The sequence below is a fragment of the Cylas formicarius genome, unplaced genomic scaffold (assembly GCF_029955315.1).
Source record: "Cylas formicarius isolate icCylForm1 unplaced genomic scaffold, icCylForm1.1 PGA_scaffold_5__7_contigs__length_24384050, whole genome shotgun sequence".
Taxonomy (NCBI): domain Eukaryota; kingdom Metazoa; phylum Arthropoda; class Insecta; order Coleoptera; family Brentidae; genus Cylas; species Cylas formicarius.
In genome coordinates, this window is record NW_026844341.1 from 11,444,512 (window position 1) to 11,470,058 (window position 25,547).

A 25,547-nucleotide genomic window follows, 5' to 3' on the forward strand; every position below is an offset into this window, starting at 1 on the left:
GTTTTTAATTTTGTGATTTCGAGTATATTTACCTTTTTTGTATGTATTTTGTAGTATCTGAATTTATACTTCTTCTTAAGTGAAAAAGTCCATTTGCTCAGCTTTTCAAAAGAAGAAGAGAAATTGACGTTTCTCTTTCGTTTATATGTCAATTTGTGGGTACGTTTTCCAATTTTATTTCCGAAAATTTTTAGAACATCCCTCAATTTTTTCAAAAAATTGCGTCACAAATTCAGCGATATTATTTCGATATTTATTTCCTCGTTAATATCTTTTACTTAAGTTGAAAGCGACGACCGGATAGCGTCGAAAACTGGTTTTTCGGAGGTTAGAGTTATAAAGTTGTTTTGCTCCAGGTTTCCAAAATGGGAGCTTACAAATACATCCAAGAACTGTACAGGAAGAAACAGAGCGACGTTCTCCGATTTCTGTTGAGAGTTAGGGTATGGCAATATCGTCAGCTAACAAAGCTTCACCGAGCTCCGAGGCCCAGTCGGCCAGACAAGGCCCGTAGGCTGGGATACAGAGCGAAGCAAGGATTTGTTATTTTCCGCATTCGCGTACGTCGTGGCGGTCGCAAGCGTCCCGTACCTAAAGGCGCCACTTATGGCAAACCCAAAAGCCATGGTGTTAACGAGTTGAAACCTGTGCGTAACTTGCAGGCGATTGCTGAGGTAAATCTCACAGCATGACGTTTTATGTAAAGTACTAGCCACTATCTGGATTTTAGGAACGTGTCGGCAGAAGATGTGGTGGCCTAAGGGTTTTAAATTCCTATTGGGTTGCCCAGGACTCTTCATATAAATATTATGAAGTGATTTTGGTTGATCCCTCTCATAATGTAAGTGCGAACATAAACATTGGAGTGCCTTGGGTTTTTGAAAAAAAAATATTTTAGGCAATAAGACGTGACCCCAAAGTTAACTGGATAGTGAATGCCGTCCACAAGCATCGCGAGCTCCGTGGCAAAACATCAGCAGGTCGGTCGTCCCGGGGTTTGGGCAAAGGTCACAGGTATTCTCAGACCAAGGGCGGTTCACGCAAAGCAGCCTGGCTCAGAAGGAATTCCCTGCAGCTGCGTAGGAAGCGTTAACTTATGTTTTATATTGTTCGACTATAAGGAAATAAAAGCCACAAATCTGCTTTTTTTTTTTTTAATACACTACTCAAAAACTAATATAAAAAAAAATTGGAAAATATCATGAGGTGGGTTTGTAAAATTTCCTACACCTTTCGTTGAATACCTTAAGCGAACGCTGTCTGATTAGGTCTTCAACGCTCAGTTCCACTTGCAACATCCTTAGCTAAAATTAAAAATTAGGTGATGTCTGATTAGAGTGACTAACAACCTTTGTCTGTTCGGATCGCAATTGTTTGGACAGTTGAACATCTTCCGCTGCAGTTTCTCGCTCTTCTTTCAGTCTTTTGACATTGTGGGAGGTATAAGTGATACAGTTTTTGATTAAACTCTCACGTTTGCGATGACCGTCTTCCAGCTGTTCGTGGATGTTCTTGCAAGCGGCCGCTTCATCGGCGTGGAAGGAATGAGTGGGCACCACGGCGTTTATAGTGTTCACTATGAGATCGTCAGTTCTTCGCATATTTTTAAGAGCGTCCTGTGAGTTAGGAGACTCTTAAACGCATCGAAATCGAAATCATTCAACAATCATACCTCAAACTCACTGAAATCGGCGCACTCCATTATGACGCCCGGCATGATTCGGTCTTCTTGGGATATAACTAATATTTTTTCATTTTTCCAAATATCAAGTTCGCATAACCTCAAACCGCGACTCGGAGCGATATATTCCAGTTTTCTTCTTCCTTGGTTCGATAACATGTGTCACAAAATCACTAGAAAGCCATAGATAAAAGCTTGTCCAAGGGTAACAAATTGCTTTTACTATGCTTTTAAAGTGATTGAAGTGTGAACTAAACTTTACCGCCAAAATATAAATTCGCAGGAATTCTCCGCTGTTATTTATTTAAAGATGCGAAAACTGAGCCCATACTTATGAAAAGGTAATTGGTTTATAAATTAATTATTCAAATTCCTATAATATAGTTTTCATAAAAAAACATATTCCCAATGTTCCTAAAACTATTCTGATTAGTCACAATACAATTTTAATAAAACAATTTAAAATATAATATAATAATTAATATTAACTTTCAGGAAACATAGAAATGACATTGAATTTGAACCAAAAAATTGACTGTTACATTAAGGATTTTAGGAATCTCAAACCGCACGAAACTAAAGTTTGGAAAAAAACATTGTCCCTCTTAATCCTACACTTAAAAATAACTATATAGCATTTAATAAACATGATTTTATTTTCTATTTCGCGTCTAGAATGCCTATAAATAAAATATATGATATTGTTGTTTTTGTCGAAATTGTGATTTACAAATAAGTTTTTATTCACTGCTAGGTAAATTCAAAGAAGATACTAAATGAATTTTTGAGTTAACACTATTAAAAACGGCTACATATAGGTGAGCTTTTGCATTTTAATCAAATCGAGACTCTCTTAATCAGTGACTTCTTACTGTTTTCATCATGAACGCAAAATTCTGCAATATGATAACTCATAAATATTTCGTTGTGTAACATGCCAAACATAGAATATCCAAACCCAATTTCCAGGAAGTGCCGGTCCATGTATACCCTTTTTTCATTTTTTAAGGAAAATAGAACGACTTTTGCCACAGTGTTGGTTCTTATCACCATCAATTTTGCTTGATATATGTACTGCTAAATTTCAAAAATTTCTTTAGATTGCCTTTGTGAACTGATATAGTTTGATATACGCCATTTCGAAAAAAAAGGACAAAATTGATATTAGCACTTATCCTTAACCGTGGAATCAATATGTCAGAAAAACAGAGCAATGCATGAACCAATGCTAAAGAAATTTGACTTTGATCTGTTATTATTTATTATTTGCGACATCCAGTAATGAACTAGACAAAGATGTCCGGTGTTAACTGTCATAGTAATGAACTAGATAAAGATGTCCGGTTTTAACTGTCATCTGTTGCAACGCTAGTGACAAGCGGTTCCACAATAAATTTACGATGAACATGTATTTCTTTTATTTATGTATGATTATATTGATCTTCTTCCATTTTGTCTTCAAAACCAATGTCACAAAACACACTAGCAAATTCGTCACGTCAAAATAAACGAAGAAATTTGGAAATGACGTCATGGTTTGCTTCGCTGCATCAATTTTTTAATAGTTTATTTAAAACGCATTGTTTACAATAGAAGCATAGTTACCTAGATTATTTGTATCAATTTATTTAGGTGAATATTATTTAAACAGTATTGAGTAGCGTTTAAAGTTTAAATGTCGTAAGTAGTCTAGTTTCGGACACATCTCTCCCGTTTCGTAGTTCTGTCAAGTTCACATTTCTCAAACGAGTTGCACTTCACGTTGCCGCAGTAACTGCCGGTGCCAGATTCTGAAAAAAATGTATGCGTGTCTAAACTTCGATTCCCATTTTCCTTACTTTGATTTTGATTCTTATATCCGTCTTTGGTGTTTGCGCCTTTCAAGTGGTCCGGTACGCAGGATTTGGTATTGCAAATGTTTGCGCAACATTTTTTTCCGAAACATTCGGAATCGTCCTTGCATTTGGGACTGCACGATGTCATTGCGCTTGACAGAGGGCATCCATCTTAAACAGTCAATATCAACTTACTCGAATTTTGAAAAAAATAAGATAATTTAAAAATAAATATATTAATTTATTATTCTACTTACAATCAATTGCAACAATATGTTGTAACATAGCAAGGATAGCAATAGTTGCATATGTAAAACGAATTAAATCTCCTAAAATAAGAAACTCCAAAACCAAAACTTAAAACCCAGAAAATTGTTGCACTTACCCATCTTGGCGATTTGGCAATCCGATTATTAATGAAGATAATTGAACAAGCGCGTGATTTTACTAAGTATCGCGTTATACTTAAATAAAATTCTGCAAAACAGGTTTGAATGAGCTCAATTTACGGATTCGCCTCGCGGCTACGAAGAGCAAGAAAAACTAAAGTAGTTAAATTGTTTAGTGTCTCTGTTCCGGTGCATAATTTTACCATTTAAACATGTAGACGGACTCTTAAATTGCCTAATAAGTGAAATCGCGATGAGTATTCCGCAATAAAAAAATTCCAATTGCCATTCTTTTTGCAATTATAATTTATTTAATATATGGGTTTAAACTAATTGGTGGGTTTTCTTGGCAAGCTGGGATTTATTTCTCTCAGCTTGTAAGAAATTCTTCTCAATCTGTTATAGAACACCATCTTCTTCTTCTTTACTTCTATTGGACCATATTGCTGAGATCATTCGACCATGTATACCCTTCAAATGAACATTAATCTTCTTTCTCACAGCTTGGCAAGTGGAACAACTTAAAGTTTTGTCCGAATGATCCTGGGAGTTTTGTATGACGCCAGTAACAAAAAAACAATTCTCCTATAATTTAATTTTTAAATAATGTTAAGTTCAAAATTGTTAAAAGCGGCGACCCCTTTTTCCTTTGTTCAGAGAAATGTTCACAGGCGAAAGTTTATATGGTACAATGAAGGCATTCAGTATCCTGGATTCAAGTACTATCCTAGGTAAGTCTTGGTATATTTTATACTACTTGTAATGCAACTTCGTGCCTCTTTAGACGTCCTGATTTTCAAGATCCACCTTACGAACCGACCAAGCTCTTTAGGGTACAGAGGATCAGACCAATGAAGGGCGCGCCTTACTGGGAAAAAAATATTCTCAAAGAATTTAAGCTGGATGGAAAGGTACAATTCACAAGTTGTCCAAGTTTTGGTGCGAAATTTAATGTTTCAGACCAGCGATTATGTAGTAGTAAAAAATATACCTGAAAATAATCACCGGCTATGGAAAGTGAAGCATATGATCAAGATCGACCCAATAACTTTTCCAGATGGGTTTCCGAATGAGAACGACTCCACTTACTTGCAGGAGAATGGAGAACTGAGGATTGTAAGACATATTGGTCATATAGAGGAACGATCTAAACTTTTGAGTGAATATAAAACAGCAACTGACAAAATGGATGGTGACACATTAAGAAGGGATTCAAGGAGTCGATGGCTCACTGGTTGGCAATAATAAGAATCATAATTTTTGAAATGTATTTTAATATATAATAAAAACGCAACTTCTAGTTCTATTTATACTGCGTTATGTATAAATAATAACAGAAAAAATAATACTACGTGTTTAATTTTAAACCTAGAGATTTATTGGCCTTTTCAAGGCGTTTTTGGTGCTGCTCCCAGGCTTTGCGTTCCCTCTCTAACCTTTTCTGTTGTCTAAGCTCTTTCTGAGCATCTTGATCAAGTAACTCTCCATCCCAGCCAGTTGTCTCATCCCATTCCCTCAGTTCACTGGATGGCTGAAACAATGTTTGGTGGTTACCTTATCATATTGCCAGACGATACCTACAATAATGGAAGCGGAATCATCTACGAAGTTCAGTCTATTAGCGGTACTAGGATTGGAGCCATTTGCGCCATGTGGTATGAATAATTTCGTTTGTTTCGTAATCCTGGGCGTCATATCTTCAAAGAAATTGAGCTCTTCTTCTGAAGTTTCCGATTTGGCGGCACCGGCAGTCTGTTGCCGGTATAAATCTATATAATCCTGCACCGTTTTGGGTTCCGGTTCCCTCTTGGTGTTGTCATCTCCCCAATCGTTTTCCCAACTGTGCACTTCGCCCGATTCCGCATTCGATACGACTTGAGTCAATGGTACCGTTTCCGCGAAGCTACGCTTCCTGCGCCGCAAACAGCACAGTGCCCTCCGCAGCAACTTGAAGCATGCCAAGAGGAAGGATTTGATCTTCAACCAGATCAGCGTCACGATCATTTTAATCGCTTACACTGTTATACACGCATATTACTCCGATTTTTTACCACTAATGACCGCTATTTGAGAAGCACAAAAATGGAACTGCAAAACTTTGTTTAAAAATGACGAGCCGGATAGGTTAGGATTATCAAAACAATTCGCTGTCAGCCGACCATCGATATTTTGACCAGTTTCCTGCAGTACCGACGTAGTGAGTTTTCGTCTTTCATGATAGAGGGCTCCAAAATAAGGCAGAAATTAAAATTCTATTTCGCGCTTTAAGTCATTTTCATTGCTAAAAGAATTAAATCTTGTATTTTAGGACTACGGAAAATGATTACTAAAACAAGTAGATTCCATTTAAGCAACGCTTTTCAACAAATTGCAATTCCAATTAACATATAACCAAAGATTAGCGGTTTGTGGCATGCATGCATCGCTATCGTCACAATTATTAGATAGCGAAACTTTCACGCCATTTCAAACGTTGGAGTTCCCAAGGCTCATCAGAAAAATTCGTTGTTTGAATTGTGTAGGTAACGTAATAACTTATTTTGGAATATCACGATGTGTAAACTTTTATCTGAAAAGCAAATATTTAAAAACTCTGGCAGTTTCTCGCTTGTCACTAATGCACATCCACATGCGCGTTATACCGGGTGTCAATGAAATTACTAGCCAAGCGACAAAAATGCATAAAATTGAAATTTAGAGGTGTTAAAGTACTGCTACATTTCGACACATAAAACAATTCAGTAGATCTTTAGGTTTTGCCGTAAGTATGCACCCTATATGTTGTTCTATTTTGGTTTCTATGTTCTTTATTTTTTTTTTGATAGTTCTAACAGTTTTGGAGATTAATTCATTCAATTCTGTAAGACAAAACGTGTTTTAAGAGTTTTTATGTATCTCCAATACATTTTGAGATATTTGCGATTTAAATTTAAAAGTCAAACTAAATTTAAACCATGGGGCACATATATTTACTAGCGAACAATAAATAATACAATAAATACGAATAACATAAAATAAATCAGCAATAAATTAAATTCTGTCCATTCGTATTTAAACACAAAATAATATGCTCTTCGAGTTCATGCAAACAATTTTCCATTTTTATTGGAGCGATTTCTCTTATGGCCGCATTAATTTGTGACGTTTCATACACCGTTTTTTTAATGTGCCCTCAGTAAAAAAAAGTCTCTCAGGTGTCAGCTCAGGTGATCTGGCCGGCCAGTTAAATATTTAGACAATGTCCTGAAATTATGAGCATTAGTTCCATCCTGTTGAAAGAAAATATTGCGCATTCTTCCAAAAGGTGGAGTTAAATGGTTCTTGAAGATAAAGATTGGTCCAATAAAACGATTGCCTAAAACTCCAAGCCATACGAATACTCCATTACCCAATTACTCCAAACCTGTCTTGAAATGCTCCCCCTTTCATTAAATATAAATTATTCGTATTATTGGATGTTTTTTAAACCAGTGCAACTACATACTAGATACCAATCAACTGCATTACAAAGTAAATGTCCGCATGTTCCAATTAATCATTGTTTCAGCAGTCATAATATTATTGTCACGGGCGCTTTATTATAAAAATGATTCTGAATTGAACACAGAATAATAAAAATTGCATTTTTAATGGGGTTTCCGTTGGAACTTTTTGCTGAAAATTACTACCAAGATTTTTTTCCACTTTTATCAAATTGCCTTATGTAAAAAATACTCTGTCTGTCAATTTTTTTGGTTAAAATATGTTTGTTCTTATTTAAATTAACATATATAAATATTTGAACGTTATTATCTCCAAAACTATTAGAGGTATAGAAAAAAGATAAAGAACATTTCATACTTGGATTTTCGAGTAAACTGCAAAAATGGGAAATATACAGTGTGTTTAATTTAAAATAAGAAGGTTGATCCCACTTCCGAAAAAAACGGAAGTGCTATTCAATTCTACAATGATGCTGTGCACAGACATATGTTTTCATGTTGGTTAGTTGGTTTGGTTTTGGCGGTGAAACAATAGTTGTAATCTGTCTGACTTGAACAAGAAAATGCAAATTAATAGCACACTTTAAAAATTACATCTTGAGCGAGAAAAACTGGCGGTAACGTTCATGCAAGTACGAAACTATTGGCATAAAAATTATCTTAAGCTGACCCATACTAAAAAAAAACAACTGCCTATTTTTATTGTATTTTTTTGAAGCAGCTATATCTCCGAATTGCGATAAAATCAATTAACTTTTGTTTGGTTTTAAAATGTCTCTAAGGTAAGTGGTACAGGGTGGTCCATTTAAGATGCTCCTATATATTATGTCAATGAGTACGACATTGAGGAGAAAAAGTTAAATAAAAAAGTGTTTGACCATAAGTATATATTTTATTTATAGCATTTTTATGTATACAGGAAGTTCCGTTGTATCTGGACAGACGAATAATTTTAAGAATTCTAATTACTCGCTTAATTTTTAGTATTTTTTGTCATTGTATAGCATACGAAATTTTGGGTATTTTTTGAGAAAAATGAATTTTTCCAATTTGCGAGGAATAACAGAAAATGTGTTTTTTTAAACTTGAAAACGAAAATTGAGAATTTTTATTATGGATCCACGGAGGTGGTTAATATATAATGCTTTGATCTACCTTTGGCGAAAATATATTGTTCAGGGTGGTAGCAAATGACCATAGAAAATTGTTTTTCCAATTAAAAAAACTCTTTTTTTAAGAGCACTCTGTATTTATTTACTCTATTTATTTACTTAAAAGTTTAGTTATATAAAAAATAGTCACTTTTTTCATTATTTGCACAGAATCATGTTGCTTGAGTTGTCTTTTTTATTTCTAGGGGAGGTATTAGAGTTTCTTTTAGTGCCTGTTGCAATTTGTAGTTCAGAGGCTCGCCATTATTTATAAAATGGATGGAAAAATGACAGATAAAAATATCATAATATCACTGAAAATTATTTTAGCATCTAAGAGTTATCGAGATTACGAAGAATTTAAAAAACCCGTGCGCCTCTAATGGTAAGTTTAAAAAGTCCAATTGGGTTTGGCATTTAACTGTGTATCATTTCATATATATAGCATTTATTACAAAACTTGGTAGTTTAAAAGTTATGGCCAATTTTTTGCAACAACTCGTGTATTTTATTTTAAATCAACTAAACCTATATAATATTCTATTCTAACTACGTTTTTTTCTACATTAATTACTTAAATTCACATAAATTCACAATTTTTGTTTGACATTTAGGTGCCACCAACTTTTTTTAAAAGAAAAAAAAGGCAAAAATGGCTTTTTACAGTGTTGAAGAGCGTTTAGATCTTGAATGGTGAGAGATATTTAAATTTGTTGGAGAACTATATATTTTCATTAATTGATAATCTGCCGGACGATATTAGAGAATAACTTGTAGTTCCTGTTGGTCGGTATGGGACCATTGGCCAGCGAGAAGCCCTGACTTGACACCTCTGGACTTTTTTTATGGGGCTGCATAAAAAAACGAAGTGTATACAAATAGGTGTAATAGTGTTCAAGACTTGAAAATGAGAATTCGGCAAGAGGAAGAAAGACTTAATGCAACAGGTGGATTTTACATAGAAAATGTTTTGTAATTAGTAATAAGTTCTACTTACTTGCATTAGTTGTTGATTTTAAATTGAATTTAAGTAATTAATGTTAAAAAACTTTGAATAGGATATTTTATGGGTTTAGATTTGAGATAAAATTCATGAGTTTTTGCAGAAAATTGGCCATAACTTCTAAACTACCATTTTTATAATAAAAGCTGTATCCGTGAAATGATACAGAATTAAATCATAAACCCAATAAAAGTGATAAATACAGGGTATTCTATATTTTTTAATGTGTTTTTTTAATTAGAAAAAACATTGTATGTAACGATTAAAAATACTTAAACGTAAAGCGAATCATTAGATTTTTTTAAAAATATTCATAGCATTCCATTAAAGTTGGTTACTGTCCTGGCACAACGAAACACTCTGTATGCACATAAATACCGTAAATAAAATATTTGTTAGAGATATACAAAGAAAAATGCACACCACCCTACACTTATAAATGTAGCATGGTTTTGATTTAAACATATACATTATTACTCGAATGCTCTTTTTATAAGTTGGCCTTTTTTTCTTTATCATAGCTGTCATTTGCAATTATTGCTCCCAAGATCTATAATGTTCTTCCTAATGAATGAATATATGAGAATGGTTCGGAATAAAAACAAACATTATTAATTTTTTTATCTTTAAATGTCGTATATTGTAATTATATTTTCTAAATATAGTCATACTTCATTAATGTAACATCTCTACATTTCAAATTTATTCAAAATTTTTTGATAGAGCTATCGCTTGGCTAGTAATTTCAGTGACGCCCGGTATCCGATGTGTTCCAATAAAAAAATAATATGTCCCGTGTTGGAGAGCTTTTGATCCGCGCTGATTATATATACGTGAAAGGCGACTTTTTTTACGGCAACCTTACAATAAGTTTATGGAAATCTTAAGCAAATAAATTCCGGTATTATGTTTTCTGTAACAATGCGAGATAATATTGAATCAAATGCGATCTCACTCCGACTATTCTAAAAATCGTAAAATCTATATTAGCACACCCATGCAGTTTGATTCCGTTCGTCGTTGGATGCGGAACGGGAGGGAAACAACGCGATTAATGTGATACAAAGGGACCCGAAATAGACATGGGGGCGCACAAAAACGGCGACGTCATTGAAAAAAGGACCGTCCTCTACAACGAAGCTGTCACCCTGACAGGCACGTTTCCACGCCCTACGTTCCTATGTTCTACTTAACGCTTCCATTTCAGGTTACGGAGTCTACAATCTCTACGTCCTTTTGGCTGCGGGAGGATGCCTCATGTGCGTCATCGTCGAGACGATGTCGATGTCTTTCGTCACTCCGGCTGCGCAATGCGATTTGAACTTGAGCCTCGCGCAGAAAGGCATCCTCGCCTCCATCGCGTTCATAGGGGTGTTCGTTTCGTCGCACATGTGGGGCTTCCTGGCCGATACGAGGGGCAGGAAAAACGTGCTCGTTTTCTGCCTGATCAGCAGTTCGGTGCTGAGTTTGATCTGCAGCATAGTTCCGTGGGCGTGGCTCTTTATTTTGCTGCGATTTTTGAACGGAGCCTTGTAAGTTAAATGCGGAGTTTCGGTTCGCTTTATACCGGGTGATGCATCCCATGTAAATTTTTAGGTCGCCAAATATTGGCTCCCCTGTAATATAACTTTTTGAAGGTATGATTAACTCATAATAAATTTTATTCAGCCAATCTTCAGTTATTGAATTAAATATGGTGGCAAAATTTGAATATTTGTATAGTTTAGGCAAAAGCAAACCCCAGTAAAATATATTTTGACAATGACTGTGTTATTGTGTCATGCGTTATTCAATTGTAGAAAAAGTAACGATAATTAAGTGGTATTATGCAGGAAACAGCCTTAGAGCAGGGTTTTCAGTTTATTTTCCTGCTAAAACTATACCTTAGGTTTCAACAATTAAGCGTATTACTACCCAATAAATAACTGCAAATGTCCAGCTGAAAATATCGATAATAGAGCAGAAGAAAGAGACAATAGGGATAGTGGAGCAAAACAAAAGTACGAGGATTCTTGAAGAAGCTGTAAATAAAAATAAATAATTTGTGGTATAAATACGAAAAGCACCAAGATCTCCTGGAAGGGGATAATTAAAGAAGAGTAACATTTTGTTTTGAAATTATTGAAAAAAAATATTTTCTTCACTGATAAATATCAATGAAAAATATGTTAAACACTGTCGGTATTGGCGTCTAGATAAGGAATATCGTTTTGTTTATACTCTAAGCCAATATCATCAAAAAATAAATGTTGCATTGGGAATTTGCGGCCATTGGGCCATTTTTTATGGACTATAACCTCACGGCGAAAACCTATCTGAACTTATTACAAAATAAAATTGAACCCACACTAGAAGAAGTTGTTCGCGAAGATGAGCAGATCTTGTACCAGATGGATGGTTGTTGTTGTTAGAGAGTATTTGGGAAATACTTTTACCGGGAATATTATTTTCACAAGCTGCCGAATTCTTTGGTCACCCAGATTATCTGACCTCTCACCGAACTAGTTCTTTATGTGAGGTCACTTGGGAAGTATTATCTATAAAAATGTTAAATTTGAAAATCTTAACCAGTTACAAAACGCTATTTCGTTGGGCAGGATATCGACTAAGCAATGTTAGAAATGAATTTTTTGATCACCTAGGATATGGTTAAATTGTTAATGGAGGGTTGTTTGAACATTTATTTAAAAAATAAAGTTTCTTTTAAATAATGCTTCTTTTAAGCAACCTTTTGCAGCCTAATTTTTATTATAATTATTAATTATTTTTAATAAAAGACTGGAGGGTCAAATTTATAGCCGTTCCTGGAGGCTTCCTTGTTGCGTAAACCGTCCTTCAAATCAAATTCATTCCAAAAACGCTTTAAGGGACAAAACAAGGTCTCAAGAACCGAGTATAAGTTTGATCCTAAAAAAACAATGATATTCCTTTATTTTGAACGCGTGAAACAAAATGTGCATGTCTTTATTGTAAACCAACCTTTATTTGATTTTTCATTGTCCCGCTTGACGTCGTCAAGTTTTGGAAATCGCGTATATGCGAATATGCGCTGGTGTTTGTTGCATTGAACTTTTGCATCATATTTAATTCAATAACTGAAGATTTTCTTGTTAAAATTGATTCAAATTAAAAAATATATATTTTACAACTTTGCTATAAAATGTACAGGGGAGCCAATATTTACATGGGATTTCTTATGTTCCATTCGGGGAATTTTCATCGTTATCATTAAAATTGATAAATATGAAAAAAAAATCCATACTTCTTCGAGCACGTTGTCTAATATATCTCAATAGAATAGAACATAGAATTAGTATCATGCATTTAGAGTCCCACAGGCACTTCGTCAAGTAGACGTCCTACTAATCATGCGTACAGAACGTACAATATTTGACGTCCTATAATTACCAAATATCGACGACCTGATCTTGTGACTTGGGATAATGTAAATTTATATTTTTTTATAAAAGAACGAACATGATATCGTTGTATTTAATTTTTTTAAGAAAATAAATTTTATTTGTGGTGATGCCGCGCGACGACCTCTAGCGGTGATACAAGTAATCGAAATAAATGCCCTTTCCGAATCGGAGACCTTTTCGACTACTCCAAGTGTGAAAAAGTTTCTTCACCCATTTTGAAGTTACACTTCCTTTAAGACGCCAATTACTTTTCGAGATGTTTATCGAAAAAGGCGCGTTGAAAGTAAAAGTTGTTCGACAGTTGGCGGAAATTCACAGAATCACTCTTAGTATTTCAAATTTTGCCAATTTGATTCAAGCTTTGCAAAAGGCATAAACATTATCGACCCGGTGACGCTTACTTTATGACCTAATTATGACTCGGCCATATTGTAAAGAAAATAAGGCAATTTTGTTTATTCTTTGATAAAAATTGTGCATTTATACAACTCGCCAAATTTTTTATCGTTTTACGAGCATATTTTCGGGTTCTCGCTAAACGAAAACATATATTACGACACCGATGAATATTTCCTAAAATTCATGCTCTAATATACAGCGTTGCTGAAATGGATCTACATCCTTTTTACTGCTATAAGGTTCGTATTTAAACACGTAGATTGAGAGCTTAAGCAAGGGGTATATGAAAAGGTTCAACCGGATTTTTTTTGATTATTTTAATTTGAATACCGCGTACATTATTGCATTCTGAGATTATGTATGCAATTCTAAACATATTTTATGTATAACAATAGACATAGGTACAGGATATATGTATAAAATATGTTTAGAATTCCACACAAAATCTCAAAATGTGATAATATACGGGGTGTTTCATTCGAAATAAGCAAGTTAACAGCAACTTCGGGTTAAACCGGAAGTGACAGGACGTTGAAAATAATTTTTATTTTACACTTGGCACTTACCTTAACCCAAAATGAACTGATTGGGTGAAAAACCCTGTATAGTATAATATTTCCACAGTACCACAATTTCAGTGATTCTAGTTCTATGTCCAAATGTTTATTAAAAAACAGATTTTTTTTTTGAAAATGTACCTTAACAATCGTTAGTTTTGATTTTTAAATCGAAATCGATGTTAATTCAACCCCTAATAACCCTATTTAAAATAAAAATTAACTATCATAATTTTTACACAGTGCATGTAAAATGTTTACACGGGTACTATTGACATTCTAATTGATTGGTAACAGATATAGGTCTTCTTGCTCACTTTCCAGAAGGGTGTGGGTGAAGGCTTCACTTGTACAATTTCTTTCCATCTTCTTCTGTTAGCTGCCTCACGGGTCCCTTGGATGATAGAACTATTGCGGTGATCGTCCTTGGGAACGTGTGCTCTTCACTTTGCTGTCCACTACAAGACGTTCCGGGTTATCGCGTCTTGATATATGTTGAAACTATTTAAGTATACGGCGATTTACTTCTTGTGTAAGTCGCTGGTGTCCATGATCTCCTCTGATATACATTGTTTTGTTCTACGCGCAATCCAGGGCACACACACCACTCGTCTTCAGCAATACATTTCCCGGGAATCGATATTCCTTTTGCCTTGTTCCTTGGTACAGGATACAGGATACAAGGATGCAACACCATACAGGGCAATGGGAAATATTAGTTTCCTTTGTTGTGTTCGGTATGAATGCCCTGTCCTTCCAAGTCTTTTCCAGGCTTCTGGTTGCACGTTTTAGCATCTTATATCGTCTCTTAATTTCTTGCGTGGATCTCCCTTATTTATACTTAAAGATATATGAACTTTTTACCACTGTTATGTCTTGGCGGTTCTTGTGCTGTCTGTCTGCGATGGTGACCTTTATCTTGTCATGGTTGATATACATGCCATAGTTGCAGGTTTTGTTCTCTAGCAATTCCATTAGCTCTCTGCCGAATTGTTTGAAAGCAGAACAATGTCGTCGGCATATCTAAGATTGTTGATTCTTTCTCCGCTAATCACAATGCCACCTTCCCAGTCCTTCAGAACGTTTATCATAACGTATTTACTATATATTGAACAGAAGTGGTGACAGTATACATCCTTGTCTTATGCCTTTATTTATAAAGAGGCACTACCGCTGTACTATCTGAATACAGGCTTGCAATCAGGGATATCAGATGTTTTGATGCTCCCATCTTGTCCAGAGAAGATCCCATCTTACACTATCGAAGGCTTTTTGTTGAATGTTATTGTTTGTGCTGTGTTTGGGAAGCGCCGACAAGTTGTGATCCTGGTAGAGTTTTTGAGTTGGCGCTAGACGTCCTCCATGGAGTTCTCACCAAGTGTATCTGGTTTCTATAGTTACCATCTGGAGATGCCAATGTGTACAGCATGCGTATATGTTGTTGATATACGGTGTTTGCTAAGGTTAAGTTATTCTCATTACAGAAGCTGTTTAGTCTGATTAGCGTGTTCCCCATATCTATCTAAAACGTGGCTAAGATGTTCATCGTCCATTGTGCTTCCAACCTTGGCCTTGAAATCGCCCATAATGATTACGATTTCACTATTTGGGATGCATATACATACACATACACTGTGTAAATAGTAAAAGGAAATAAAAAATCGCCCGAATTGGACCATTATCTATTTATTTTATTTATATTATTTATTTATCATATACACATTCACAAAATTTTCGAAATGCGTAAAAGCAGATTTTATTCCAAGAAGGATGATAATATAGAAGGTTACTAAAATTGAATTAAGTTAGACAAAATTGTGAAGAAAATAGGCTTCAAAACAATGGGATATGTTGAAATTTAGAACAGTACACCCTTATTATTTGTAGAATTTTTTACGGAGCAGATCCGATCTGGTACAATGAAGCAAGTGCAGCGTTTATAGGAGAATTTCAAAAAAATGTAATCACTCCTTAATTTTGCCAAAATTCTTCATATCAGAGGGTGCAAAGCTTGAATAAAAATTCGCGTAGTGTGAACCGACTGCAATGTTAAGATCTGCTTCAAAAAGTTTTGTTTTAAAACATTCTCTTGCCGTCTTAGAGTGATATATGCATATCATAACGCAACTCACTAAACAGCATGCCCAGTTGAATTTGGTGTGCCTTGTGTTATTGATCAGAGATAACTGGCGATCAAAACACAGTTTCGGGAGACGACTTTGGTCCATTCTTAACACTTTCATAAGAAAGGTGAGGCGAGATTTAAAGGTTTGGGAGATTAAGTGTGTAGAACCTGTTTGAAGACGAAGCAAAGCACTTGAATTTGATTTAGAAATTTGAAATTGATTTTGGAAAAAAGATCCTTCCGAAATAAACAAATATAAATTTATAATTTATCATTCAAAATGTCTTTATTGGTACTGTAGGGATACATTATACAATAAATAAAGACACTTGGTGGCAGGATTCAGCACAGTTGCTCATCTAAGAACCCTTAAGAAAACATAAGAATTATAATTTAACAGTCGTACATAATTTGAAAAAAAATAAACTCGATTGTTTATTTATATACTTAATGAAGGAACTCATTATATTATAGTTATAAACGACTTAGCAGATGGACAGGCTTTAAGAGTAGCAGGGACATCATTATAAACTTTAATAGCGTTATAAGAGAAAGATCTCTGAAAAGTGGCAGTAACACGTTGGTGGATGTTGGATCCTTTTAACAATTTGTTAAATAAATAAGAGGGCTCTGCAGTACTTTAAATTTTATGTACTAGAGTGACAAGGTGCAAGTAATACCTCTCAGAGATTCAACCACTTAGACTGTTTTAGATAGCCAGATAGCATAGTCCTGCGGTTATAGCAATAACGTAAACAAGAATTTTGAATTCTTTGCAGTCATGGACAATAAACCAAGTCTCCATACCCCAAGTTCTATAGTATTAGACTATCACACAGTTTTAGTCGATTGCTCGACGCAGAATGTCCTTAAATATGTACAGCATTTTCATTTTAAAAAATGATTTTTTATTAGTGGTGCCACATGGTCGTCATATCTTAAATTAACATCCATCCATCCAAATTATAATTATCGCGGACACTCTCTCTATTAGGGCCATCAAGAAACAGAGCGTGAGCCGAAGACAACCGAGGTACTGTATTTAAATCTGTATTTATATAACGACTTGCATCATCCAAGTTATCTTTATAAAATGGATCATAAATCTGCATGTAATCAGCATATTGATGAGATATGCATTCAATATTGGAGATGATACGAAAAGTCTGCTGTATGGACTGAATACATTAAAGACCCCAACACACTTCCCCATTTCTTAGTAGCAACAAAACTAGAAACATTACCACCCAGCATTACCCTCTGGCATCGGCCCTCCAAATAATTCTTAAAGAAATGCACAGCTGAATGGCTCAGTCCAAAAATACTCAAGCTTTTTGAGAAGCACACTGTGATCTAGCGTATAGATTGTCTTGCCGAAGTCCAAGAGTCCCAGATACGTATTTTTGGCAATGTCCTGTTGCTTCAGCAAATCCTCCGAAACATTCCCCGAACTTAAACCTGAATGAGTGGGGGGTAAAATACCACTTATTAGCAATTACTCATTTAGTTGTTCATATATGACCCTCTTTAAGCCAATGAGAGTATTTGGAGACGGAACCTTAGCTACTGGCACAAAGTGAGACTTTTTCCATAACGAAGGAAATTTTGATAAAACAATACATTTATTAATAAAAAAAAGTTATATGAGATGTGAGGTGGGGAAGAACGAGAGAAACAAGTTTACTATCATATCAGTCAACACATTTTGCATTAGTTTTTGTGTGACTAACGACCTTTTCCACTGTCTGTTCAGTCACTTCAGTAAAAGAAAACATATTTTTAAATTGTCTGTTATTATAGCATTCATTGATTATGTCGATACAAGAATTATTAAATGATTCAGATGTACCGACACCTTAGAGCTGGGCTTTGAATTAATATTAAGTTGTTTCAGTGTTTGCCAGAAACCTTTTGGACCTTGTTTAAATTTGTGGTTTAAATAAGCTCTCTTTTCATTAGGAATAGACTGGGTCACAAAATTCAGTAGACTTTTGTGTTTGTCAATTGACTCAAAAAACTTTGACCGATCAGTCCCACAACCCTAGTTGCGTTGCGTTGTATTAAGGATGTGTTTTTACCTATCAGGATCGGAGGTTCTTCATCTATAATCTACGCATTCGCCGGCGAGTTCCACAACGATCGATTCCGACCGATGATAATCTCCTGGATCAGCTCCTTCGTAGCTCTCGGTCAGACTTACATCCCTGGGCTAGCGTGGGCCATCCTACCGGCCACCTGGAGCTACGAGTTGCCCGCCATAGGCATCACATTCAGACCCTGGAGGCTTTTGGTGATAGTTTACGCGGTGCCCAGCCTAATAGTGGCCGCCCTTCTGGCGGCCCTGCCGGAAAGCCCGAAATTTTTGCTGACCGAGGGCAAACACGACGAGACGTTGAGGATCCTCACGAAGATGTACCGGAAGAATACCGGAAAACGAGGCGACTTGTATCCGGTCAAGAAAATCATCCTGGACGAAATCCCGGCCGATAAGGACGAAAGCAAATCGAACGTGTTCGTTTCCATGTGGAGGCAGACGGTGCCGCTTTTTCACAGGGAACACGTCTTCAAAACCATTTTCGTCAGTTATCTCCAGTTTGGCGTTTTCTTATCGTAAGATCCTATTGCCGATTTTAGAGATTCGCAAAACGGCATAATTAGATTTCGAATGGCACTTGCAGTATATACGATGCGAGAGAAAGTTGAAAAATTTTGGCCATTTAAAAAATTTATCATATCTTTGTTGAATTTGACAACACTTTTTCATTATAACTTTTCAATAGAAATAAAATGGAGTAATTAAAGTTAAAAAAAATACCGTCATCAATGTCAGAATCTTAAATACGGATTTGTTTTATCTCATACTTTCTTTTCAAAAAATGTTTTTGTTTTATGTTTTTTGGTATGAAAATAGTGTAATGGAAACTTAACTTTTATATATAAGTTATCATAAAACAAAAAATAATAAAAAACTTAACAGGGCCGTATTATCAAAGATCTAAAAGATACTTTTTGGGTTACTTTTTACAATGCTTCTGGATTCTTCCTGCGTCGGTTTTTGCTGGGTCGAAATTGCTGACGCTTCAGTTTCAGTCAAGCTCTGAAGAAAATAACAGGATGATTGGCGAAGCGCCTGCAATTTCGACTCAGCAAAAACCAACGCAGGCGGAATCCAGAAGCTTTGTAAAAAGTATTACAGTAGCCTGTGGAAGTTTCTTTGAAAAAAAATACTTTTTGGGAGTTAAACATTGCAAAAATAAAATTTAAACCATCACAGGAAGCATCTAAAACGGAAGGATAAAAATTAAACAAAACAAAATATCAGGACCGTATCCATGATTCTCACCCTAAGGATTATCCTGCAAAAACAATGACCGTATTTTATTTATGTTAAAAGTATATTATTTAGATTATACTATTTTCAAGGGGGCGAAAAAGTAGGGTGTAAATGGCATCTCCAGTAATAACGGAAAGTGGATACCCCCTATAAGGGTATCCACTTTCTGATACTCTTGAGGATTATCTTGAGTAAAATTACAGTTATCAAAAGTTTCAGTTTTCGCAATATTCATTTTTCATTAAATCGAAAGGTGCCCGAGGTGTTACATTTTTGCCAGCTCTGTCAGATTTCGCTACTGTACAGACAGGTGGTCCAGAGAATAAATTTGGTTAGTTTTGCTTAGAGAACGTGCGATAAGAATGCTAAATTACTTTACACAATAAAAAAAATTAGAAAACATTTGTTTTTCTTAGAATTTTCTTTTAATAAAAAGTGACCGCATCAACTATTTGCCAAGAAAATGTGATTCACCGTGCATATACAGGGTGTTTTTTAATTGAATGTTAATAATTAAGGGGGCGTTTTTTGGGTCCACTTTAAAAGAAAACTTCATATAAACATATGTCCTAAACGTCTTAAATTTGAAACACATTACTGTGTACCAATGGATATTATTTAATGTACCACAATTTTTTAAAAAAACACCAATGGCGGACATACGGAATTTCACATGTCTGTTTTGGCAGAAATTGATGGTACGCCACTGATTTCTCTTAAAATAAAAATTTTTCTTACAATCTCCAATCATTTCTAAAGAAATTTAATTTCTTGATTTTCTTAAACCGATGTACGGTTTTTGCTTTAAAAAATTCTTCTCTGCATGGTCTAGTCGGATACACATGTTTAGTCTTTTTCCTGCGTTCCTTAGCATAAACGGTGTTATTCTCCTCAGGCGTCCTGATATTTGTTTTCCATATCTTCTGATTTTATAGCGGAATTTCCGTAACATATCCCCCACAAAAAAAATCTAGTGGTGTTAAGTCATGCGGTCGAGGAAGCCATCCAATGCATCCAAATCTTTAACTGTGAAATAATAATGCATGTTATGACGATTAAGTGCACGACATGCATTTACGGCTTTCCGTTTTTTCATGTTCAGTACTGCCACTAGCATCCAACCGTTCCACTGTGGGCCCATTGCCCAAACTAGGTTGCATTAATTCGATTATTTTCTAGTTACTTAAAAACCTAAAAAAAAAATATTATTTATTATTATTATTATACATTGCCGGTAAATAATAATACTTTTTTTTTCAATTTTCCAGCGTTGTCACATTAGTATTTTTCGGAGTATATTTTAAAGATATACCAAAAATAGAATAACAAAAATTGGAAACATTTTGCAATTACTGAACGGTTTTATTCAAAAAGCTTCTGCAGTCACGTGAAATAATTTACCTGTATTTAAGAAAACAGAAAACACACTGGTTAACAAATTCCAAATATATGAACTATTTACCTAAATTAAATTAACTTATTGAAAATATAACTGTTTTATTAAAACAACACAGCAAGCAAGAGATCATACAAAACACAAAAAACTTAAAGGATAAGAAAAAGCCTTAGAATTGGCTTATAAATAACCTTTTGCCAGAGATTTTTTCTACTTAACATACTTTTTTTAACCCTGAAACCCACTAGGTAAATTATAATTTTAGCCATTCTCGCTGTCATGACATGTCAGATTCACTACCCATGCACTCACAGCCATATGCGGAGGTCTCCGAAAAATAGTCATTTTTTGTAAGGCATGGAAGCTCTGGGCTTTTAAGTAGAGCCAATATATCAGGTGATAGTGGTTTCTTTGGTCTTACAGTTTTTTGTCGGTAACTGGCTATAACGGGGTCAGAGAACACTAATAACATTCGCATCAAGTCGTTATCCGTGGCAATGCGTGATTTTTTTTGGGTGTGATGCTCACGATATGGCCGACAATCTTTGTGACGTGCCTCTTGGGCGTCCTCAGAGAGCTGCCCAATAGGGACAACACAATGTTTAATAATATCTGTGGAATGGTATAGCAGTTTCTGGATGGTTATGGAAATATAATACCACAAGTAAAGACTTAAAATATTTTAAATATTTCTTCTACAAGGTTTTTCTTACTAGAGACACTCCAGAATTGAAACAACGTTTTTTTCGATATTTCGTACATTTCTAAAAACGAAAAAACAAAAGTAGTCTTTAAACGTGTTTAAACGTGTGTATAAAATAAAAACAATATGTATAAAAATAATGCATTGTAATTGGCTCATTGCGCAAGCAATACATGCGATAAACAACTTTAAGAGCATATTAATTGTTAATATTTTTATCACTCAGAGGTTGACATTTTTAACTGGCATAAGCTTTGCCACTATTTGCGACATTTTTGGCTAACAGTTTTTAGTAGTTTACACCCTTGCCTAATAAAAAATGTATATTTTTGCTTGGCACTCGTTGGCCTTCATATTTTTTTACTCTATAGAATTTGAAAAATTAAATATTAATGGTACTTATCCCGTCACTTCTTGTCAAATCGCAGAAAAAACACAAACATTCTACATTGCATGTACAGTTCTAAACTAATTAACAGGACTGACATCAGTTGTCAAATACTTAAAGCGGCATTTGTTTTCAATGCCTACTAAGCCATTTAAGAAGTACGAAAACTTCGTTATCTTATTGAAGCGATTGCAATAAAAATAGACTTTCTTTTAAACATCTGATATTGTGCCTTCATAAAAAATTCTTGGTAAAGTATTTTTAGAAAGCAATATTGACAAATTTTGCATTTTTAATGATTTATTGCAACCTAGTTTATGCATGGGGCCCACAGTGCGTTCCACTAAACATTGAATGTATTGTCTAGTTGCTATACGCCTATTAGGGTACTTCGCCTTGTATAGTCTTACGGCCAAGTATTTTTCCACCTGAGCCTGTATATGAACCATATGAATTCGTATCGATTCAGCTTTAGGAAAATCCAAACTTTTTTTTACTAACACCACAAGAATTTTTAGGAATTTATTCACTCAGTTGTGGTGTAAAAATTTTATATCACATTGTCATGGCCCATTAATATTATAGCAATAGTCTTAGTCAGAAAGAAGAGTAAATATTGGAATAGTTAAAATAAATGATATCTAGGTATATGACACACTTAATAAAAGTTGTAGTTTAAGTTAGTTAGTTTTAAGGAAATCGAGGTTTTGCATACATCTTTTAAGTATTTTTCGAATAGAGTCAATATATTTAACATTTAAAAATAATGGCGCATTGGCGCAAGTTTGAAACCAAGGAGATAATGAACTTTAGTCTATCGCTGACTCACCCTGTACATACCAAGTGTTCAAATGCACGAAGAACATTTCGTATATCTGCTTTCTAGGGTTTTTCTAAAAGAGGCTAATGTTTACATCGAAGCAGAATTGTCCATTAAACGGGCTTTAATCAGATAATTGCCGATTTATTATCTGAAATTATTTTGTTAAGAATGTAACCCTGTGCGTCGCGTTTGTGACACTCTGTATATGAGTGCTAGGGATTCAACTCTTAATAATAAGCTGAGAAGGCGGTAATAATGAACCAGACTTAGAGTTAGAGTAACGTATAGCATTAGCTTAGACTGTATGATTATAAATTTATTCCTGTTTGAAGATGTTGTCACCCGCACAACGAGGTATACATTTCGATTTATTGCAACGGTATAATTCGAACCAAACTATACCGCACTTTATTGCACATCCCGTACACTAGAAGTCCACACCGATTTTCCGCAGCAAAAAACTGAATTTCAGGGCATCAGCTCTGCAGCTGTGGTTCCCCGAGATCCTCACCAGCTTGAACCGCTACAGCCAGGAGGTTTCAAATTCGGACGTGCAGTTTTGCAAATCCGTCAATTATAAACCCGTGGACGCGCGATCGGTCGCGAACTTGTTCAGTTTTTTCAGTTACTTGAGGGCGGACAACGTCACGGTATTATTTTGGCGTTTGCGATTTTTTTGGCGATTTTGGTGATGTTTATTTCGCAGGAAGCAGCCGCGTGCAACGACGAGGTTACTTCCGACGTATACCCCGTGATTTTGGGGGTGGGCGTGGCCATAGGGGTCGCCTATATTATAATCGGCGCGATCATCAACAAAATCGGGAAAAAACAACTTCTGGCCGGTGAGATTTTGTGAGATACGATATGGTTTCAGGATTTTTTTTTAAGCACTACTCCTGACAATCCTTTTTTGTTGGACAGATTTCACTGAAAGACACTAACGATTTTCTTGAAATTAGATGTGAACTAAACAGACTTTTCAGAAATATCAAAATTGATTGACGTCGGCGTACCGTTTCCTTCGTAAAACGTCGCTAGCTTTTTTTCCGGGATATTAAAACGTAAAGTTAATTTGTCACGACCGCAAACACGCATTCCAAAAGTATTTGGCAACAATCAGAGGCACATTGAAAAGTGCATAGAGAAAAATGGCGACCTAATTGAAATTACTAATATTTAATTTCCACATTGTTTTGAATAAGTTCGTTTTTTCCAAAATTTATTTTGCTATACATGTTTATGCCATTCCATATTCCAGAGATAGTGGAAACTACTTTTTCCTTAATTTAATAGATAGGTATATTTTTGAACGAATGCTAAAAAGTCCCGAGTGTCTGAAATCGACTTTTTGTCTTTTCGGTAGGCGTATCAATTTTATAATATTATTAAATATAGTCCTTGTTGAATAAAAAACTCCAATTAAACGAATTTTTGAAGAGTTCGAGTTTATTCCAATATATCGGACACTTTTCAAAATTTCATCACATTTGCAAAATTTTAATTAAATTAAATTATTTTTTTTTTTAATTTTAATTTTTAAAAAATAATTTTAATTTTTTTCATTTAAAAAAAATAATAAATTTAATGTTAAAAAAATATTTTATTTGATAAATTTATTTATATATAGATTTATTGTAATTGCACCAAAATTTAAAAGCGGGATGGGCAAATCACCAAATTGGTACACCGGATTTCACAAAAATTTCATCAGTTTCAGACTGTACGAATTTTACAAATATTTCACAGATTTCTAAATCATTTTCCCGATTACACCGATTTTGAAAAATACTTTTCAGGTTGTGGAATATGTTTGTATTCGGTCGAAATTAAAAAACTATTAAGTAGAAATAATATATAAAAGATAAACTTTAAACGTTTTTTCAAAACGTGGCAAAGAGTACTGTCATTATAAATTCTATAAAGATTTAATTTGGTTCATTGAAAAGATGTTTCATACATTTAGTTAGAAATTTTGACAATAATTATTAATTTTCTGCGCATAAAAAAAATACAATTAAAGCCAAAGAGAAAAAAGCAGAGAATGGAAATATTCTTTTTTGAAAATAAGTGCAAAAGCATTCTTGACCAGGATTTGAACTGAAAATTAAAACAAGCAGATTTATATTCTTAGGAACTTTTTATCCTAACATCCTATTATATTTTACATAATTATTCTATACAGGTTGATACCACATGTCCTTGACTGTATCTGGACTAAAATTAAAGAAAAAAGTGGTAGAAAGAAAAATTAATGATGCTCATGAATTTGGTAGATTGATTTATTCAGTTTTTTAAAAATTAATGCAAAAAACATAGTTACAGCTGAAAATTAAAACAAGTTGCAGATTCCTATAGTTATTAACTTAATTCTTTTTCCAAAATTGTACTTTTTGATTTCAGGGGTAGCATTTGTAACAGCTGCGTGTGGTTTAACAGCCCAGTATATCTACGGTTATGTCACCATTCTGGTACTGGTCGGCATATTTCTTCTCATATCCTCTTGTATAGGCATAGTTAATGCGTTTGTCGTCGATCTGTACCCCACCAACATTCGAGCCATGGCTCTGGCCATTTCGCTAATGTTTGGTAGAATTGGGGCTGCCGTGGGCTCCAACTTGGTCGGAATCATGTTCTACAACTACTGCGATTACTTGTTTATAATGTTTGGCATCAACCATATATGTGAGTGTATCTTTGCTCAGCATATGCAATGGTTATTGTTTTTTTTCTGTTTCAGTGTTAATTTTGTCGGCCATACTGTTACCGAAGCCACCGAAAGTAAATATAAGCATTGAAGATCCAAAATAATTGTTACATATTTATTTCCATTGTATTAAAACATATTTATTTTTTATTTAT

At 34.7% G+C, this 25,547-nt stretch overlaps 6 protein-coding genes across 9 annotated transcripts; 3 read left to right on the forward strand and 3 right to left on the reverse strand.

The window, feature by feature from the left end:
- The first annotated feature begins 103 nt into the window (after positions 1–103).
- LOC132701804 (large ribosomal subunit protein eL15) lies at positions 104–1,142 on the forward strand. The gene is made up of 4 exons (XM_060670014.1): positions 104–159; positions 357–674; positions 731–841; positions 899–1,142. Exons 2-4 carry the CDS (start codon positions 366–368, stop codon positions 1,091–1,093), a joined length of 615 nt encoding a protein of 204 aa, XP_060525997.1. The 5' UTR covers positions 104–159; positions 357–365; the 3' UTR covers positions 1,094–1,142.
- Positions 1,143–1,144: 2 nt separating this feature from the next.
- On the reverse strand, positions 1,145–1,839 carry LOC132701806 (protein MIX23). The gene is made up of 3 exons (XM_060670016.1): positions 1,673–1,839; positions 1,350–1,616; positions 1,145–1,304 (listed from the first exon to the last, which is right to left on the reverse strand). The coding sequence occupies exons 1-3, from the start codon at positions 1,715–1,717 to the stop codon at positions 1,200–1,202; spliced, it is 417 nt and encodes a 138-aa protein (XP_060525999.1). The 5' UTR covers positions 1,718–1,839; the 3' UTR covers positions 1,145–1,199.
- Positions 1,840–3,213: 1,374 nt separating this feature from the next.
- Positions 3,214–4,172, reverse strand: LOC132701809 (waprin-Thr1). The gene is made up of 4 exons (XM_060670019.1): positions 3,902–4,172; positions 3,774–3,845; positions 3,520–3,687; positions 3,214–3,471 (listed from the first exon to the last, which is right to left on the reverse strand). Exons 1-4 carry the CDS (start codon positions 3,903–3,905, stop codon positions 3,371–3,373), a joined length of 345 nt encoding a protein of 114 aa, XP_060526002.1. The 5' UTR covers positions 3,906–4,172; the 3' UTR covers positions 3,214–3,370.
- A 274-nt stretch (positions 4,173–4,446) lies between these two features.
- Positions 4,447–5,233, forward strand: LOC132701807 (large ribosomal subunit protein uL30m). The gene is made up of 3 exons (XM_060670017.1): positions 4,447–4,636; positions 4,690–4,816; positions 4,866–5,233. The coding sequence occupies exons 1-3, from the start codon at positions 4,512–4,514 to the stop codon at positions 5,148–5,150; spliced, it is 537 nt and encodes a 178-aa protein (XP_060526000.1). The 5' UTR covers positions 4,447–4,511; the 3' UTR covers positions 5,151–5,233.
- Positions 5,166–6,091, reverse strand: LOC132701805 (receptor-binding cancer antigen expressed on SiSo cells). Its single transcript, XM_060670015.1, has 2 exons — positions 5,487–6,091; positions 5,166–5,436 (listed from the first exon to the last, which is right to left on the reverse strand). Exons 1-2 carry the CDS (start codon positions 5,907–5,909, stop codon positions 5,254–5,256), a joined length of 606 nt encoding a protein of 201 aa, XP_060525998.1. The 5' UTR covers positions 5,910–6,091; the 3' UTR covers positions 5,166–5,253.
- A 250-nt stretch (positions 6,092–6,341) lies between these two features.
- On the forward strand, positions 6,342–25,518 carry LOC132701803 (synaptic vesicle glycoprotein 2C-like). 4 transcript variants are annotated; one of them, XM_060670013.1, is made up of 8 exons: positions 6,540–6,666; positions 10,532–10,696; positions 10,749–11,073; positions 18,130–18,654; positions 23,161–23,338; positions 23,395–23,530; positions 25,089–25,370; positions 25,426–25,518. In XM_060670013.1, exons 2-8 carry the CDS (start codon positions 10,624–10,626, stop codon positions 25,494–25,496), a joined length of 1,590 nt encoding a protein of 529 aa, XP_060525996.1. In that variant the 5' UTR covers positions 6,540–6,666; positions 10,532–10,623; the 3' UTR covers positions 25,497–25,518. The 4 variants fall into 4 exon arrangements, with proteins under 4 accessions (XP_060525993.1, XP_060525994.1, XP_060525992.1 ...); XM_060670010.1 differs by lacking the exon at positions 6,540–6,666 and adding an exon at positions 6,342–6,423 and having other exon boundaries at positions 25,089–25,483; XM_060670011.1 differs by lacking the exon at positions 6,540–6,666 and adding an exon at positions 6,404–6,427 and having other exon boundaries at positions 25,089–25,483.
- Positions 25,519–25,547: the final 29 nt, after the last annotated feature.

Bases quoted from the DNA above. Each gene is read 5' to 3' on its own strand.
- LOC132701804 (XM_060670014.1), top strand. From the start codon at position 366: ATGGGAGCTTACAAATACATCCAAGAACTGTACAGGAAGAAACAGAGC. The intron at 675-730 runs GTAAATCTCACA...TCTGGATTTTAG, and splicing joins ACTTGCAGGCGATTGCTGAG to GAACGTGTCGGCAGAAGATG. The intron at 842-898 runs GTAAGTGCGAAC...AAAATATTTTAG, and splicing joins TGGTTGATCCCTCTCATAAT to GCAATAAGACGTGACCCCAA.
- LOC132701806 (XM_060670016.1), bottom strand. From the start codon at position 1,717: ATGCCGGGCGTCATAATGGAGTGCGCCGATTTCAGTGAGTTTGAG. The intron at 1,617-1,672 runs GTATGATTGTTG...CCTAACTCACAG, and splicing joins CCGATTTCAGTGAGTTTGAG to GACGCTCTTAAAAATATGCG. The intron at 1,305-1,349 runs GTTGTTAGTCAC...TTTTAATTTTAG, and splicing joins TGCGATCCGAACAGACAAAG to CTAAGGATGTTGCAAGTGGA.
- LOC132701809 (XM_060670019.1), bottom strand. The intron at 3,688-3,773 runs GTAAGTAGAATA...TGACTGTTTAAG, and splicing joins ACATATTGTTGCAATTGATT to ATGGATGCCCTCTGTCAAGC. The intron at 3,472-3,519 runs GTAAGGAAAATG...CATTTTTTTCAG, and splicing joins ATATAAGAATCAAAATCAAA to AATCTGGCACCGGCAGTTAC.
- LOC132701807 (XM_060670017.1), top strand. From the start codon at position 4,512: ATGTTAAGTTCAAAATTGTTAAAAGCGGCGACCCCTTTTTCCTTTGTT. The intron at 4,637-4,689 runs GTAAGTCTTGGT...GTGCCTCTTTAG, and splicing joins GGATTCAAGTACTATCCTAG to ACGTCCTGATTTTCAAGATC. The intron at 4,817-4,865 runs GTACAATTCACA...TTAATGTTTCAG, and splicing joins AATTTAAGCTGGATGGAAAG to ACCAGCGATTATGTAGTAGT.
- LOC132701805 (XM_060670015.1), bottom strand. From the start codon at position 5,909: ATGATCGTGACGCTGATCTGGTTGAAGATCAAATCCTTCCTCTTGGCA. The intron at 5,437-5,486 runs GTAGGTATCGTC...ACATTGTTTCAG, and splicing joins ATGATTCCGCTTCCATTATT to CCATCCAGTGAACTGAGGGA.
- LOC132701803 (XM_060670010.1), top strand. From the start codon at position 10,624: ATGGGGGCGCACAAAAACGGCGACGTCATTGAAAAAAGGACCGTCCTC. The intron at 23,339-23,394 runs GTATTATTTTGG...TTTATTTCGCAG, and splicing joins TGAGGGCGGACAACGTCACG to GAAGCAGCCGCGTGCAACGA. The intron at 23,531-25,088 runs GTGAGATTTTGT...TTTTGATTTCAG, and splicing joins GAAAAAACAACTTCTGGCCG to GGGTAGCATTTGTAACAGCT.